General features: G+C 41.9%; 1 protein-coding gene across 1 annotated transcript in view; it reads right to left on the reverse strand.

Annotated features, from left to right (window-relative positions):
* itgbl1 (integrin, beta-like 1) overlaps positions 1 to 16,630 on the reverse strand; it is a 37,758-nt gene extending 21,128 nt beyond the window's left edge. Inside the window, exons 1-5 of the mRNA XM_076165688.1 lie at positions 16,310 to 16,630; positions 12,618 to 12,820; positions 3,068 to 3,214; positions 2,029 to 2,151; positions 388 to 528 (exon numbers count right to left, since the gene is read on the reverse strand). Of these exons, the coding sequence (XP_076021803.1) occupies positions 388 to 528; positions 2,029 to 2,151; positions 3,068 to 3,214; positions 12,618 to 12,820; positions 16,310 to 16,401 (706 nt within the window). The 5' untranslated portion in view covers positions 16,402 to 16,630. The remainder of the gene's footprint in view (positions 1 to 387; positions 529 to 2,028; positions 2,152 to 3,067; positions 3,215 to 12,617; positions 12,821 to 16,309) is intronic.
* Between the last annotated feature and the right edge of the window lie 472 nt (positions 16,631 to 17,102).

Here is a 17,102-nt window from a genome sequence, read left to right on the forward strand (position 1 = left end):
ACCTTGCTGGTACCATAATCACAAGTAAGTATACCATATATGAGAAACAAGAATTGTGTGCATGTGGGCTCAAGCTTGTTCTAAACAATAAAATACCAGTAAATTGTTTGTGTAATCAAGAGACAAATTGAAAGCCATTCTAATTTTTTTATAACTTTGCAAAGAAAAAAACAGATTTGCTTCAACACACTAAACTACTATGAAACTTTTAATTTGATTATGTTTCACTTGTTTGTTCCTATAGTTTTTACATTACTTTATTTTAATTTGTTTATATATTCAATATGTATTTTTAATTAATTTTAACAACATTATCATAATGAAATAACAGGATGTCAGATTCCAGGGTCTCTATAGTGTATGTGTGTGTTTTGTGGGGAAACAGACCTCTGTTGCTGCAGATTTTGCCATCTGGAGACGTGCATCTCCGCTTGCTTTCCCATGGGCTGATGTCGCACTGGAATTCACATTTGTCTCCATGCCAACCAGCAGCACAGTAACAGTTTCCACAGTAACACTGGCCATGGCCTGGAAGCGGAGGAAAATCAACATGCAACAAGAAATAAGTTAACCCCTGTATATTTTAATTGACGAACACAAATGCGAGTCAATACTAGAATCGCATTTAAGTGAACTGTAGATAGAAAACATCATGTACAAAGGCTGGATCATTAACACAAGCTGCAAGTTTGACAGCATTTGAACTAAACATCATCAGCATCAGCGGTATCGACGCACATGTTCTGTTATCTTTGTAATAGTAGTGTTAATAGTATAATACTTTTCCTCCAATTTCCTCTTGGCTTTTGTTGCAGTTTGCTTTGCCAAATTAGAATGCTTGTCCTTTCCTGACATTTTCCAAATAAAAGGGATAGAGATCAATTTGAACAGCCACATCAGTAGGTCAGCATTAAAAGGACAACAGTGAACACACACTTTTGTAAAGTTGTTGGCTGTTTGCACTTGGTAATTGCTGTCAAACTAACCACAGTGCGCACAAAAATTGAACATCACAAGTTCATTTATTTTTGCAGTAAAGTTATAATGGATTCCATTGTAGTGTTGGGTATATTCCCAAAGGGAGATCTTGTGCCTACATAACGCGATGCCAGGGGGTCTAACAGAGCTTCGCTATGGGACGAGTCGGGAAGAGAAGCTTTATGAAGCTTCATTTGCCCAACAATATTAGATTATGTTAAGGTGTGATATAAGCAATTTGTACTTTTACTTAAACATGCTACACAGAGCTTCCCTAATATTAAAGGATTATTTTTTTATCCCAATATGCCTGCATTTTATCTTCTTCGCCGAGCACTACTTGGTTTAAAACATTGCCATGTGACATATCAACAGGGTTACTTTACAATGTACAATTACTAATAACCTGCAAGAAAATGTCATCAGTAACCCAATCCAAGAATCACAATGTTAATATTAATATTCTAAAATGTTCCATTACTGCCCACGTTTGCATAACAAGTACTGGACAATTTCTACCAATTCCTTTGTTTTTCACCGGCCTGATAAGTAGGCTCTCAAATGTGGTTTTCAGAATAAAAATACCAAATCGCTAATCAACACGGACTTACTGGCACTTAAAGCCTTGAGGGGAACAAAAGGCTGAAGAGTGTACACCATCGACTGCAGCAGAGATGACAGATCAAACTGCAATTAACTCTGCGTTAACCTGCATGGACACATGGGGCCCAGGTGTTTTTTCAAATTATGAGAGCTTGTTTAAAAGTGTGTAAAGGGCTTGTCTTATTCTGAGTTAGACTTCTGCTTCAAAAGGGCGAATGTTGAGAATAATGTTTGTGTGAACTCTACTTCACCACTGAGACTTCACCCTTGCATTGATTTCAAACAGGAAGAGTTTACTCTTCTGCCCCATTTGTTTTGACAAAGCAGCTGTTCTTTCAACCATGACAGAGCACTGATGACAGACAGACCTTGAATAATCATGTGTCAAACTAAGGCGTCTCCTTTGGGGGGGCATGGGGCAGTGGAGACGGGGCCTGTGGGACATACCTCCACACACCTCTCCAGTGTCCTCGTCCAGGCACTCGCTGTCATCGCACTCACAGAAGCGTCCCGTCACCAGGCCCCTGTTGTCCTCGTTGGCACACATGCAGCTGCCACAGTGGCAGGTGCCTGTCACGGAAACGAGCTTTACTCACAGGTTAAATTCATTTGTTTATGTGGCTGGATGTGGAGAAGCGTGTGTGGAATGTTTGTGTGTGTGTTTTAATGCGCTGCACATTAAGGCCAAGAACCCAGCTGGTGTGCAGATGTGCATTGTGAAGCAACGCGTGTGAACAATGTGCCAGCCATTGGTTTAATTCTGCTGTCAGACTACTGTGTGTGTCTGTATGTGTGTGTGTGTCCACGCACTGGTGTGCCGGCGCATTAAAAATGATGCACTATGGGGACAGAAGGCCGGGTGACTGCTTGCTGTGAATGAATTTGCATTTATACACTCATAAACAGACCCCGTACTGTACATGGATTTGAAGACACACACACACACACACACACACACACACACACACACACACACACACACACACACACACACACACACACACACACACACACACACACACACACACACACGCGCATTTATCCTTCATGTATCTGGAGGCATGGCAGGGCAGTGGTGAGGTTAAGCCCAGGCTGTGTGACCCAGACTTCATGTTATTTTGTGGTTCCTCAGCCTGTTCATGCTTGAGTGCGTGCCCATAACGTGGGAGTGAGAATCTGTCCATGAAAGAATCATGTGAGATGAAAGACCAAATGGAATTATCGATACTTTTCATGCCTCTTTCATGCATCAGTTTACTGCATGTATTATTACAAATACAATTTACAGAGGGAATATGAAATGTGCAGACATGGTGTGGATCCATAGCTTTTTGAAGCTTGAGCGTTACAATAATGAATTTACGATCGATTATGTATGTTCATGTGTACGTGTGTGTGTGTGTGTGTGTGTGTGTGTGTGTGTGTGTGTGTGTGTGTGTGTGTGTGTGTGTGTGTGTGTGTGTGTGTGTGTGTGTGTTCCCAGTACCTCTGTTGGAGCAGACAACACCCTGTGGATTCTTGCAGAGCTCTTTGCTCTTCTTTTTAGTTAAGTTACACTCCTCCTGGAACTGGCAGCCCTCTCCAAACCAGCCATCATCACACTCACATTTCCCACAGTCACAGTATCCACGGTCTGAAGGCAAACACAACAGACCACATGCTGGTCATCAATGTTGAAAAGCATGCTCATACTGTGTATGTAGATAACAGCCAGTGCTTCAGATCCCTTTATGAACACATGGCCGCATGTTAGTGTTATCTCACATGATATGGTACGTTAATTTTGAAACGCATTATAGACACATTTGGGTCGTAAACCTTCATATTAAAACTGTATTGTAGGGGTATAAATATTCAGTCAGACGTGCATTAGCCCCACAGTTGTGACTCCAACACATTATGGTGGGTAGTTCTGGATGGAGCTGCATGGCATGGCAGCTCAAATACAAAGTCATTTCCCTGGGATCCATAGTAATCCAACTCTAACTGCTGAATTCAAATGACAAATTATCTTCTCGATGAATCTACACACACTCACACTTACCCTGTGTATGTGTCTTTCATGGCTTTCACACCTCAGCTCCTGACTCCCAAACACATTTTCAGATTTGTCCAAACCAGCACGACTTACAAGAAAAATAATGAAAGGTCATTTCGCTAACCAATTTACTGTGATCTTTGTCCCTGTTTGATACGGCTAATTATCTCTGCTTCATATGTTTATCGAGGACTCGCGGCTGTGCTCATGCATGAGCGGTCTATTCTCACAACTTGCATAAGCAATTTTGGGTTTCCAGTTCAGCTGATCTTTTCATTTCTACCACAGAGAGATCCTGGCTGCAGGCAAACACTTCATAAATTGTTCCAAAACCTTTCCACCACTTTGTGATAACACAGTGAAGTAGAACATTCCAGTGAAAATGTTCCATCCCCTTTAAGAAGACGGCACAGTCTTCAAAGGAATCCAAACATGTTTGTCCGAGACAAAAGAAATCGCTGACCAGGCCTCTTACTTTTACCATTATCTATCTAACCATTATGCTGTGATCCATATTAGCTTTGAAAACTTTGCTGGACTAACTCCCTTGTTCAAATTCAGGTAGCAGACATAGCACTCAGAGCAGGGTTTGTAAATAAGTAATGATTCAAGATTCAAGATGTTAGTTTCTCACATTTCTATACATGTGCATACATACATACATATAGCGGAATGAAGTGGCAATGCTTACAGAGATTGTGCAAATAGCAGCAATAAAAAACAGATGGAATCATTTGACAGAATTAGATTGGTCAAATGTACCATACTTACATCCATATTTTTGTTTTCTCTGTCGATATTTTGAGGATGTACAAACACAAACCAAATGTCTTAAGGTATTTCCTGGTTGCATACATTCAGTATATTAACATGCACTCCATACTCGAAAAGGAGTGTTTGTCCTAACCATGTTGGAAGGCAAAATGCGATTCAGCTGCATACATGCACAGGTCAATAGGATTCCAATATTCTCAGAGTAGAAATGACACATTGCAAAATTGCAGTCCTCTTATAGAGGAAAGGCATGCAGATGTGGCATATACTGATTAATTGACTACATTTAACAGCCAGAAATCGATTGCAATCATATAATAGTGGTTTGTTGCTTGAATTCAGCATTCTTTGATTTGTGCTGATTTCAATCACATTAATGTCAAACGTCAAACATCAAACAAGATGTTTGGGAAAAACTGAGTCATTGCTTCAATCGCTGTATAATTGAGGTTGTAATGTAAATGTAAACATTCTGATAGTGTCGCTGAGTGTTCAGGCGCCCTGTGCTGCTTTGCCTTGACCATTTTTCTTCATTTTAATGGATATAGTGAGCAATATGAAAACGGGGAATCACATGATGCAAATGCAGGCTGTTGACAAGTTATTATAAATGTTGGTCCCATTGCATTTAGCAGCAGGGGGCCTTGTATGCCACACTCCATCATTCTCCTGACTCGTTCATCATGTAAATGCGGTGTCCTTTTCAAGGGCTATCCATCAGTCATTAACAACAGGCGAGCCCCCTGTCTCTCCTCATTATCCATACATCTCAGGAGACGCTTGGGAACAGGTTGACTGAGGAGAGGAACAGGGAGGGAGGTGCGCTTCAGACGAGGTTGTGCCACAAAGACAATATGATTTGGAGGAAAATAAATGAGTTTAAGCCAATGAAGACTCAAACCTCTATAATTCTCATGACATATAAAGTGCAGAAAATAGACGTTGTGAGTAGACTGTAATTTCTCTCCGGCTGTTTAGATAATATAGATCCTGCTGGGAGGGAGCGTCAGCGGCGGAATGCTCTGAAACCATGGAAAATGGATTTCAAGAAATAAAACAAAGCAGAAAATGTTATATCACTCATTGTTGCAATATAGGCTGGAAATCTTGTCAGGCTGTGACTGTGTTTCCTCATCTAGACTTCATCTTCCTCTCCAAGGTGCTGAGGCTGTCATCAAAGCTGTCAGCACATTGGAGTGCAAAAGCAACATGAAATATGGTTTCTATTTGAAAAAACCTCCCGGGTTATTCACGGCAAAAACAGTTATTGCTTCTCGTTTATTTTTTTTGAATAATTGGTAATCAGGGGCCATAAAAAGCTGTCTGCTCCTGGGACCAGTGTTTGGGAAGCTAAAAGCTAGTCAGGATTTCATGTATTAAAGCTACAGCAAGTAGTATCAGTTGCTACTTCAGGGGCAATAGTAAATATTTGGGTTGTTATACTCACAAAGAAAATAACCAGGAAACTGTGAAAAACAGTCTTTAGTAATATAAATATCTGTATTTTTTTCGGCAGTCACAGTCATAACAATTACAGTATTTTTTTTACAGTAATTTTTATTATTATCATTACAAATCATCTCATCCATGAAGTAATTGAAAATGATCTGTGCAATTTCCATATCAAGGGACAAACTGTGTAGCATCGTGATGCATGCTGGGATATGTTCAGGGACGTATCGATGCCACTAGCTTATTGAAGTTCAACTGGGAGTGTGCTTGTATATGTTTGTAATAGGTCACTTTTACAGCCCTGTGCTCCCTTAGATGGCAGAAGATGAACTGTGCTCCCATGCCATATCCGTTGACTTAAGCTTAAATGAGCACCTTTGCTTTGTTTACTTTATATACCAGGTAAATGAATGAATATGGCATTGGAGTGCACTTCAACCAAAAGAGAGGAAATCTGCCATTTAGGGAGCCAAGATGTTCTGCTGTACTGCTATACATCAGACTTCCTCTTTTCATTTATCACATAGTTGAATCCAGAACACAGCAGACCTAAATCAGAATGTGAAAACCCTCTAAAATATTACAAAGTCGCCGCACCGAGTCGCCCCTCCATTCATCTCAGCACGACAATCACTCTGACATAGAAGCTGACGGCCTTCTTTTTGTCTGCCGGGTGAAAGTTTATGTGTGTGGGAAGCCTCCTGTCTCTCGGTAGTTTATCTTTCCCGATGCTTCCTGAGCAGTAATTCTCTGCGCCCCGGGGCTGTCAGCGTCCTTCCTACGCTCTCCCGACGGACACGCGCGTCCAGCCAATCAGGTCGCAGCCAGCACCTAGATATATCCAACGGGTGTCACAGAGGGGGCTCATCAGTGCCAGCATCTAATAGCAGGTGATGTACCGTCACAGTGATAAACCGCAGATGAGGACAGGCTGGTGACTCATGCGGCAAAGCTAATTTCAGGTTTAGAATTTAACTCCCAGCTCCTCCTGCCCCAGTGATAATCAGAGAGTAATACTGGGAGGAAGATAAACATAATTATAATGCATTGTGTGTTGCGAAGAATACTGATTAAATTGACCCAGAGGAGACATGAGAGAACGATTTACTCTCCCTGAATAGACTACACCTCTATCACTTATATGTCACACAAACTCCTGGTCAGTCTGAGATTTACAGACACAGAGATGATTTACTGGAAGGATTTTAAACAACAAACTACCCCAGAAGGAATCCATTACTTGCAACTGATGTGTCATCTCTAAATAACATTTCCCGCTCTTACTTTGCTTAGACTTCCTTCTCCATAACATGATGCTTATTTCAGCCAGGAAGTATTCCTCCGTGCTCGACTCTCCTCTGTGCTGGCGGAGCGTGAAACGGTCGCACGTCAGGTCGTGTTCAATGGATTAAAGCTATGTGACACCTGTCTCAGGTAATAATTCATTCTCTATGTTCTCTGCTCCCAGAATGGATTCCTGGTATCATCCTCCCCACTTTTGCACTACAGACAGTTGGGACCATTATCAGCCATGGACATTCAAATGTCAACTTTGGTGACTCTGTGTTAAAATAATGTCTGTATAATCATAGTAATATAGACACACTTGCTCCCACTGCATGAAGTGAAAGCTGGAGCCAGTTCTGATTAAAATTGCCTTTGACTAGCAGACTTGAACAGACTTGAGTGGCTTTCTCTAACTGCAGCCCACACTGGAATCATTAGGTGACTCACCACACAGGCACATTGCCCAGCGGAGCTCAGAATATCTGAGCGGAAGACATCAAAACATGCTCTCGAAAAAAAGAACATAAAAGAAGACTATGGAGATGAACAATTGAATGGGCTGTAATGACTCAGGGACGGCATCCTATTGTGTGTTCATATCTTTCCGTTTTTGCCTCTGTAGGAATAGCAGTGAGGAAATTATATCAATTATTTTGTTTTCTTTCTTTGTAATTTGCCTTCTTCCTCATTGACAGATTCTATCACTCACCTGGCTCTTCAAAGGGAGGGGGGATCTCTTTTTAGGCAGCTTTCCTTATCTTCTTATAGAGTTCTGGATTGTTGCTTTGTGTGTCTCTTAAGCCCTTTGAGACATTATGTGCGATTATTGAACAATGAAAATTAACTTCAGAAATGATCTATTATTCCAATTAAAGTCACCATCATCAGCAGCACGAGCTTATGTAACGGTGACAGAAAAGGAGACATCTGGAGCAGTTTGACTGGAACCTGCTTCTTATGTGCAGCTGACATTAAACCTCAGGTGGGATCTCCTCTGGTTCTGGCAGAGGGCAAGGAGGCTGGAGGGCTGAGCCCAGAACAAAACAGAGACTTTGTTCCCCCAGAGAGAGACAGAGAGAGAAGCAGCCATCCATCAGGAAGGAAGGGCTTTCACCCTCACGGTTGCACTTCACCATTTTGACTGCTCCTTTGAGAAAGACACACATACGATGATCTCAACCGGGATCATAAAGTAACAGATTGCTCTCGACCGCAGACTTGGCTTTCGCCGGAAACCGCATCACATGGGGAGTAACAAGTTGTGGGTGGATTTTCTCTCATGAATGTGAGATATGTCCAATGTATGGATTGGATTTGCACCTGATCAGTTGTGTCTATGAATGAAGCATCTGAGTCATACTGCAATGAATGTTTGGACTCTGAAATGATTGTTTGCTCAGAAGTGTCTTGATACAGTATAGCAGTCTAATGATACTCAATATTGAAACAATAATTACTGACAAGTTGATTGTATGTATTTTTTTCTTTCATCGGGACAATACTAGCCTGTGGCGCCCTTAATTGCAGAAGAGCACCATCTGTCTCAATGCGCATCAGAGGAAAACACTTAGCTCAGTTTAGCAGAGCCAGAGAGACAGACAGACAGAAAGGAGAGAGGGAGGGAGTGATTTCATATGGCTCATCTATGAGGGGAAAAAAATAGGGAATGCTGTGAATGAAAGAATGGAAAAGTTGCCACGTTGGAAACTCTGGAAAAACGGACAGATATTCCACAACTGTATGCTTTCTGTTAGAGGTGACGCTATGTGTCCGATGTAGGGTGTGAAAATATGATAAAGGAGTTGAGACAGGAAGAAAGAAATACAGCAGCTAACCAAAAACAAACTGAGGCAGGAAATGACAGGTATGGTTTGCACAGCCGGTGCACAGATGTTAGAGCAGGTCATTCTATCTATCTACAATGTGAGATGTGAAGCGTCCAACAAAGGAAACATGCAACTGACAGGATCAGGGCTTCAAATCAGTCTGTGTTCTATCATATGAAATCTATTTTTCAACTAAAACACTTATGCAAGATCATAGCACCTTAGAAAACAATGTGGAAAAACATAAAATGTAACTTTAGCTATTATCAGAATATAAGGGGAACAAAATTCTAAGCATATTGCTCCTCCTGTAATAATTCCCAAGGACAACAAGGGACATTCAATACATGAGTTACAGCCAGGCAGGTCTGATCCTCTGAGAGCCAAATTGAGTCCATCCATTCATTTTTCTGTCCCTGCTTTCTGTAATTAATGGGGCTGCAGTCTATCCCAGCATGCATTGGGTGAAAAGGGAAGGAAACACCCCGGGCAGGTTGCCAGTCTATCGCAATATTAAACCACAGATAGAGCGACACATTCGTACACTGCTGACCTGCGTCGGGGATGGGGGGAAGCACCCGTAGATCACACACAAGCACAACAAGGAGTGACTATTGTCCACCCACAGAAAGGATCAGGGTACAAACCAATGACCTTCCTGCAAAATTGTAACAGCGCAGTGATGGCAAAATAGATTGTCTGACATATTCACTAAAAATTACCCGTGTGAGCATTTTCTAATGTGTCATATCTGTGGTTTGGTTTTGGTTTCTGCTCTTGCACTGGTCTGGTCCACATCAGATTCAGTCTAATCTAGAGAGGCAGGTTCATATGCTATTACCATGAGTCTCAGGTCTGCATGTCAAACTGTCTTACATCCCAGTGGATGTGAGCGGACTGCCTATTAACTCTGATCATTTGGTGTGCATAATCACAAAACAGGGAGTGTGAACTCAAGTGCAGGAAAACTGTAGGTGTTCTCCTCCAATGTTAAAGCTGCTCATTAATTGGTGGCACATCATGCTGGCAGCAGTTCCCTCTGTTCCCTCTCCACTCAGGTGTGTATTTGGGGTGCTGCCTTTTGGACTGTGTCTAATTATCCTTGGGTGTATTTTGGTTCTAAATGTACTCAAGATTGGTTCTCTTTTTTGTTAAGGAATCAATTTATGCATGTCTGTGGATATGTTTTCCATGTGTTCGTCTTAGATTGGGTCCACATTTTGTAGACCATGACCCAACATCCATATTTGTCATCACCGAATTCTGAAAAAGTGAGATATGATTTTGGCTCATTCCTCTGTTAACAAGGGTCCAAGGCGAGTTCTATTTCTGCTTTGGCACCAGGAGGTAGAGAGCAGAGAGAGAGACAGAAATTTAACTTGTGATTGGTGAAATCCAATTAGGAAGAATGTTCATCTGCCAGGATGAGAGAATCTATCTATCCCCTTTTCTCCATGTTCATTTCCATTTTACAACCTAGAGCAAATTAAATTCATCCCCAGCTTCTTCATTTAGATTGACTTGTTGCTTTGACTGAGTTTATGTGCTCTAGCCCATGTTTGCCTCATGAATGCCATCCGGGGGAAAAGAACACCTCAATGCCAGGCGAGCTAATGTCTTTGGAAAGGCAAAACACAATTTATCCCTTTAGAGAAAAATCCATTGGATCTTATCAGTGGGCAGTTGTGAAAGGCAGAGATAAGGGAGCCACAGGGAGAGAAATTGGCTGCCGATCGCAGACAGCAGAGCATGCATGCTACATGGGCTGATGAACATCTGGGGGAGGTGATACGTATTCTTCCCAATATGCTCTGAATATAATTGCTGGGTGTATATGCACATGGGGATATAACTGTGTGAGAAAAGGCTGGCATGCTGCTATGTGGGAGTGAGTGTGAGCTTATGAGGTTGACCCTGATCCTATATGTGTGTGTGTGTGTGTGTGTGTGTGTGTGTGTGTGTGTGTGTGTGTGTGTGTGTGTGTGTGTGTGTGTGTGTGTGTGTGTGTGTGTGTGTGTGTGTGTGTGTGTGTGTGTGTGTCGTCTATCTGAGTGTGAAAACCCATCCGTCTTGTGATGCATCTAGGTTCCATTTGCAGCCTGAGTACGAGTGAGTGAAACCCCATTATCAGGCTGAAACAGGGCCTTCTCGCACCAGACCACTGAACCATAATGAGCTCCTCATGGCAGCCGACGTCTACCCAAATAAATCACGCTCCCCGTCACATGCACGCACACACACACACACGCACACACACACATATCTCCATTAGAACCTGACACTGATAGTCCAGAGACCACAGAGGACATTGAGAAAAAAGGGCGATGATTCTTTTTGGTTACAGCATACGTACATCAATGCCTGTCACACCTTTTAAGGACGTTCCTGCTTGGTTTGTAATTAGTCTATATTAATTAAAGGTGCTATTGGATATTTTCTGCCTGTCATACCCAAGTTCATCCAGTAAAACAAGTCCATACGGGTCATTTTTGTTTACTCCTTCACTTGCTGTCAACTTTGGGGGCTCTCTGGCACCTCCTACTGGTGGGGTCTGATTTGGAAAAATCCTAATAGCCTTAGTAATACGCGTAATTACCACAGGGGAGAAGTCCAAGCCAGTGTCAATCATAACCTACAAATGTACAGAATAGAATTCAGTTGTGGGAGGAGCTTCAATTTACTCCTTGACTCGTCCCACAACACAAAGAGTTAAAGGGGCAGTACCTAAAACAGCCTGTTTTCACTCAGTGTGTGCAGCCCTGCGTGAGATCATAGAAGAGGAACAATTAGTTGTTATTTTTTGAATGTTAGACATTGCAAAAGTTTCGAAATAGACTCCTAAATAAAGATAAGGCAGAAATCAGTGTTCATATTGCTGTATTACGTTGGACTCCCATTAATTGCTACTGTGTTTACTGCTTAAGGTTGACCAAGTGTCCGCAGTGGCTCATGAAACAATACCGTAGGGAATATCTGAAGAGGCAAATGGAGATCAGTGTGCAGTCAGCCTTACAGTCTCTCTATGGATTGGTGAGGATGCTCTTCTCCCTGAGAGGAGCTTGTTAAATGTCAGGCAAATGGCTAAGTTCAAAGCGATGCCTCCAATAAAAGCTAGCACCTTGATGATGTGGGCGAGCCAACCAGCTGTCTATTACTAAGCAAACCCTTTGAAGTCCTGCCGAGTTGATTCAGGCATTAAAATACAGAAAACTTGACTTGTCTGGTTTGATAAAGGTAAGAAACATAAACTCTTGACATTTCCTAAACCTACACCATGTGTGTAACGTGAGGTCCCTCCTATAAATGGATCAAATCAATGGAATATTGAAAAAACTAAATAAATCTGGTAGGTTTTTGTACAACACAGCTAAATTCTTTATTCTTCCCCATGCTTGGCAGAAACAGCTGCTAAACATCAGCTGGAGAGTCAATTTGCCAAGTTCTCTGACGTAAGCCTAGAATTTGGAGATCTGCTGCATCACTTACGAGCCCGCCACTAATAACCGCATCACATGAAAGTTTGTTTTAGCCACGTGTCTCTGTATTCAGCCACAGACTCTCACTCAAGGTTTTAGACACAATATACCACAAATAGTGTCATGCAAACCTCCTCTGAGACCAACACATCTAGTTATGTGTAAGTGTATCCTTGTACGCACCATTGCAGGTTTTCCCATTATGCGTTGCACAAACCCAGTCGTGGCACTGGCACTGCGAACCATAGAACTTTCCTGGATCTGTGGCCTCGCACACACAGAGGCCGCAGTCACACTTGCCCCGCCCACTGCAGATCTTTCCATCAGGTGTTCGGCAGCGGCGCAGGGACGACTCTGTGGATAGTTTACACACACCACCCACCTGGCTGCGAAAAAAAAAGAAATGCGGGTCAATTGTTGTGGAGCTCTGGAAAAAAACGCCAGAGTCAAGGGTCAGAACATCCTGCCACCCGTGTAAATAACACAGCAGATGTGACTTTCTAATACTGTATGTGCCAAGGAGCCTATCAGAGTGGTTTTTATATTGTTTCTGTAGTGATCAATTTCACATTCAGGAAATCTTTATCTATATATTGTGTTCTCATTTATCTTGTTTTTTTCATGCAAACAAGTTCAAAGCATTTAACTACAAACTACCTGACCTTCATTCAACATTTACTAACATTACTGCATTTCAACGGCTTATCCATAATGGATTTGTTGGCACCAAAGAGTTTTTGCTTTATACTACATAACCTGGAAAAAATACTGTAGTCATTCTTTGCTAAGCATTATTAGTTTGCTGTTTGGTGTTTTAGAGCACAGCCAGGAAACATGTAATGTCTCGTATGGGTCGAGATCAAGAAAAACAAACGCCTCAAGTCAAAAGAAAATGGAGTATGAGGGATTAAGGTAATAAATCAAAGTGACCAAATCACACACACACAGCTTCACTTTTCTTTCAGCGCACCCAAGCAGCTGTTGCTGTGTTTTTACTCCATGGGCTCAAGAAGATTTGTTTCAATTGGTCGCTTTCTGACATTCCTTTTTGATCAGCCAGCCTTCCGGTTTGAGAACATAACACATTTCAAACAATCCACAGCTCAAATTTTATACAGTTTGAGTTTAGGAGCTTTGGTTTGGTTTGTCCGGGATGGGAGAAGGCAGTTAGGATCATCCTGCTTCAGGCTTCAACATCGCCTTAGACCCATGAATCACACGTTTGTGAATATCCCAGGATGAAGACCTGGACGGGAGTTTGATGTTCTCTGGCCTCCACCAGAAAGGCCTGGAGTCCCTTCTGTTGTCCATATGCTGCAACACTCTCCTTTCAGAACGCATGACAGGCAGCAATGAATGTTTAGTCTGCTGTAAAACATTCTCTCCTGCCTTCTCCTCCATCACAGTAGGAACAGTTGAGCTTGGCCATTATTGTTGGTCCTTAAACTTAAACCCAGGGTCATATTTACTAAGAATTTGTCCAACTAACACTAACAGTTTGCACATCGAAACAGATAGAGAAGTGACTTAGCTTATGTATGACAAAAATATTCTAACAGAGTAATATTTCCTCAGCAAAGTAGTCGGGTCTCGATCATGCTTTTCTGATGTGCATTCGTGGGTTTGTCTGTAGTTCACTCTTCAGTCAGGTACTGTACCTCCAAAACTTCAGTGGAGTATCACGCTGTCCCAGGAAGACAAATAGCGCAGCCTACATGAACTGAGCAGAAGACTGTAAAACAGTGCTGGATGTCTGCTCGACTCTAAGCGAGGCTGCTGGAAACGAAATTAAGGTCAGATTTCCACAAAGCACAAAACACCTTAGGGTAATTCTACGTGGTCACAAATTGGAAATGTCATTATTTTAGTATCAAAGCATGATACATGTTTTACCAATTTCGGCTGTGGCTTTCTGTCTCTGATGTACATTCATGCACATTCACTGCAAGGCAAACAAATGTGCTTTTAATCATTCCGGGAAAATTCTACTCTTCACCATAGAAACACAGCGCTGAATTTTTCACTGAGGAGTTCCAGAGCTCCATTGAGAAGTTGATGCAGGCAGAGTATGTCCCGTCCTGAGTGTGTCACGTTTGACACCGCCTTTCAGCCCTTGTCTCTGTGCCTTGGAGCTTCAATGGTTGTTTGTTCTGTTTGCACTGTCTACTCCCTCTGTTGAGCAACCCTCTATCATTTTCCTCATCAAAGCAAGTGTCACATCTGTACCGTCCTGTCCGTCATATCCAATGACGCGGAACAGCAATCTGGAAGTGAAGCTCCTGTAAATAACTGGTGTTGCTGCCACCATCAAAAAAATAATTTCTTTCCTTGGTGTTGACATCCCTTTGTGATTCCCTGCTGCCTGTCAAGATGCTCTTTTTGTTGGTGCTGACTTCAGCTAACGGTCCACCTGTTTACTCATTCAACGTGATGAATGTAGGTTTTCACGACAATCTATCTATTGTAGAAATGTAAACATGTTGAATGTTTGTCTTTGTCTTTATTAGATGGGAAATTTAACTCTGGAAACTGCACTGTGATTCACCAAGTTCAAGCCTAGTCAGGTTCTTCCAAAGCAGGGGATTCTGCCTTCCTGTCCCCTGTATGCGAAGACAGGAAACAGTGGCTAACTTCCATGGGGCTGAGACCAAGTAACACATTCTAAATTGCACTCTGTGAGCACCGTTGGAGCCCCTCATCTTTTTTGTTTTGCTTCTCAAGAATTTGCTGATATTGTTAATCCTGAGTGGGTCATTCAGCCCCTTAAGCACTACTGTGCCAGTGCCTTGTGAAAGGTCAACGCTCTTCTGAACTAGCAGAGCAAATACATACACATTCAGGCTCACATTCTCACACTCCTATTATGTTTCAGAATGTCAAACTGTTATGACAACATAATTGGGGAACAAACAAGGTACAAATTATTTGCATCTGTGTCTGTAAAACAGAGGAAAACACTGTAATCACCTGGATTCTCAGGGGCTGAACCCACACATTCCCGGTTGAGCTACTGAAGACAATAAACACCATAGGGATTAGGAGGTACACACTTACACTTACACACACGCACACGCACACACGCGCACACACACACACACAGTCACCAGACCAGCATGTTGCACCTGCTTTGAGTAAACACCCCTTTTTGCAGCTGAATGAAACTTGCATCATATGGAACCGTTAATAGATTTGTTGACTTTGGAAGAGTACTGTAAAATAAACAACACAAATCGTTTTTACATTGTCTTTTTGGCCAATTTCCCTACTGATAAAAGAGATAAAATCTGTTTTTACATTTACACATGTATTTCCAATCAAGCTTAAAAATAGCAGAGCATAAATAACATTTTGTCATTGTTATAATAATCACATACAACAGTTTTGCATCTGAAACCTATTGACGGCAACAACACCCTTTATGGAGTTGTGTTTTTGTTTTAGATGCTTGAGGTTTTGGACTTGCAGCAACATCCCGAGTTAAGACCCTTTGAATTACATAACACCATCACTTTCAGCCAAAAAGGATTTGTACTCACACTAAAATATCAGCAACACTCTCGTAACCTTTTTGGATGTGAAACAATATTGTGTCAAGCAACGTACACATTACTGAAATCAGTGAGAGTGAGTTCCAAACTCCTTTCCAGAGTGCTAAATGTCAAACTAAAATCAAACACTTCACCCTGTGGCTTAACATCTGTCACATCTGGCAGGGAACCCTGTATAAAGGGCAACAATGCAAACTGTATGAACTCCTAGACTTTCCCACATCGAGCTCTCCAAATGTTTTCTTTGTCAGCAAAACTCTGCACCTCCCTCTTTGTTCTTAGTCGCCGAACCGTCCCCTAAAAAAAGTAAACTGTGTGGAAACTCACCTAACCGATTGTAACAAAGTGTCCTCCACCGTAGCGAGAAGAATCAGAAACAACGGCACGAGCATGGACTGCATGAAAGCCTCAGTGTGCATGTTTAAATCCCACAGAAACCTGAAGTAGCTTGAAGAAATGCCCCAGTTCTTTTTTCTGTCTAAACGGACAGGACAGGAAGAGAGAGTGAGAGGGAAAGAAAAGGAGAGAAAGAGAGAAAGAGCAGCAGGCTGGCCTGAACTGGCTGGATCTCTTTAGAGGCCAACAGTCCTCTCCGTACAAGTGCCTTTGATTAGTCTTGACTCTCAAACAGAGTCCTGGGCAGGAGCTTGAGAGGGGAAAACTGCCAAAATGAAACGTTAAGTCACCAGTTGGGAGATGTAATTAGAAGCAGACTGGTCTTTATTTGCTGTTTCATTTTTTTCCTTCTTTCACACACATGACCTGATCATGGCGTTGTGGCTGTTTTTCTTTTTAAAGTTGTTAACAATGACTTGGAGCCAAACTTGTCCCACCCCTTTTGCTTCACATATGAAGTCAAAACGAGAATGAAGGCTCCAGTACACAATGTTACAGAAGTATTATATATATCATATTGCATAGAACTAATTTCATTTAAATCATATTTGAATTCATTATGACATGAGAATAAATCCTCGGCGACAGTCAGCCATTCACTAACAGTCAGTACACTCAATTCTAAGGTTATAGTCTGACATAGATAAGTTTGACTGTAATTGTTTTATCAGACTGTTCAAATACTATTTACCTAACTTTTATTCATAGTTACTATTGTCACTGT

Source organism: Genypterus blacodes, unplaced genomic scaffold (genome assembly GCF_046128005.1).
Source record: "Genypterus blacodes isolate CSIRO-AG114 ecotype Tasmania unplaced genomic scaffold, CSIRO-AGI_Gbla_v1 ptg000148l_1, whole genome shotgun sequence".
Lineage (NCBI taxonomy): Eukaryota > Metazoa > Chordata > Actinopteri > Ophidiiformes > Ophidiidae > Genypterus > Genypterus blacodes.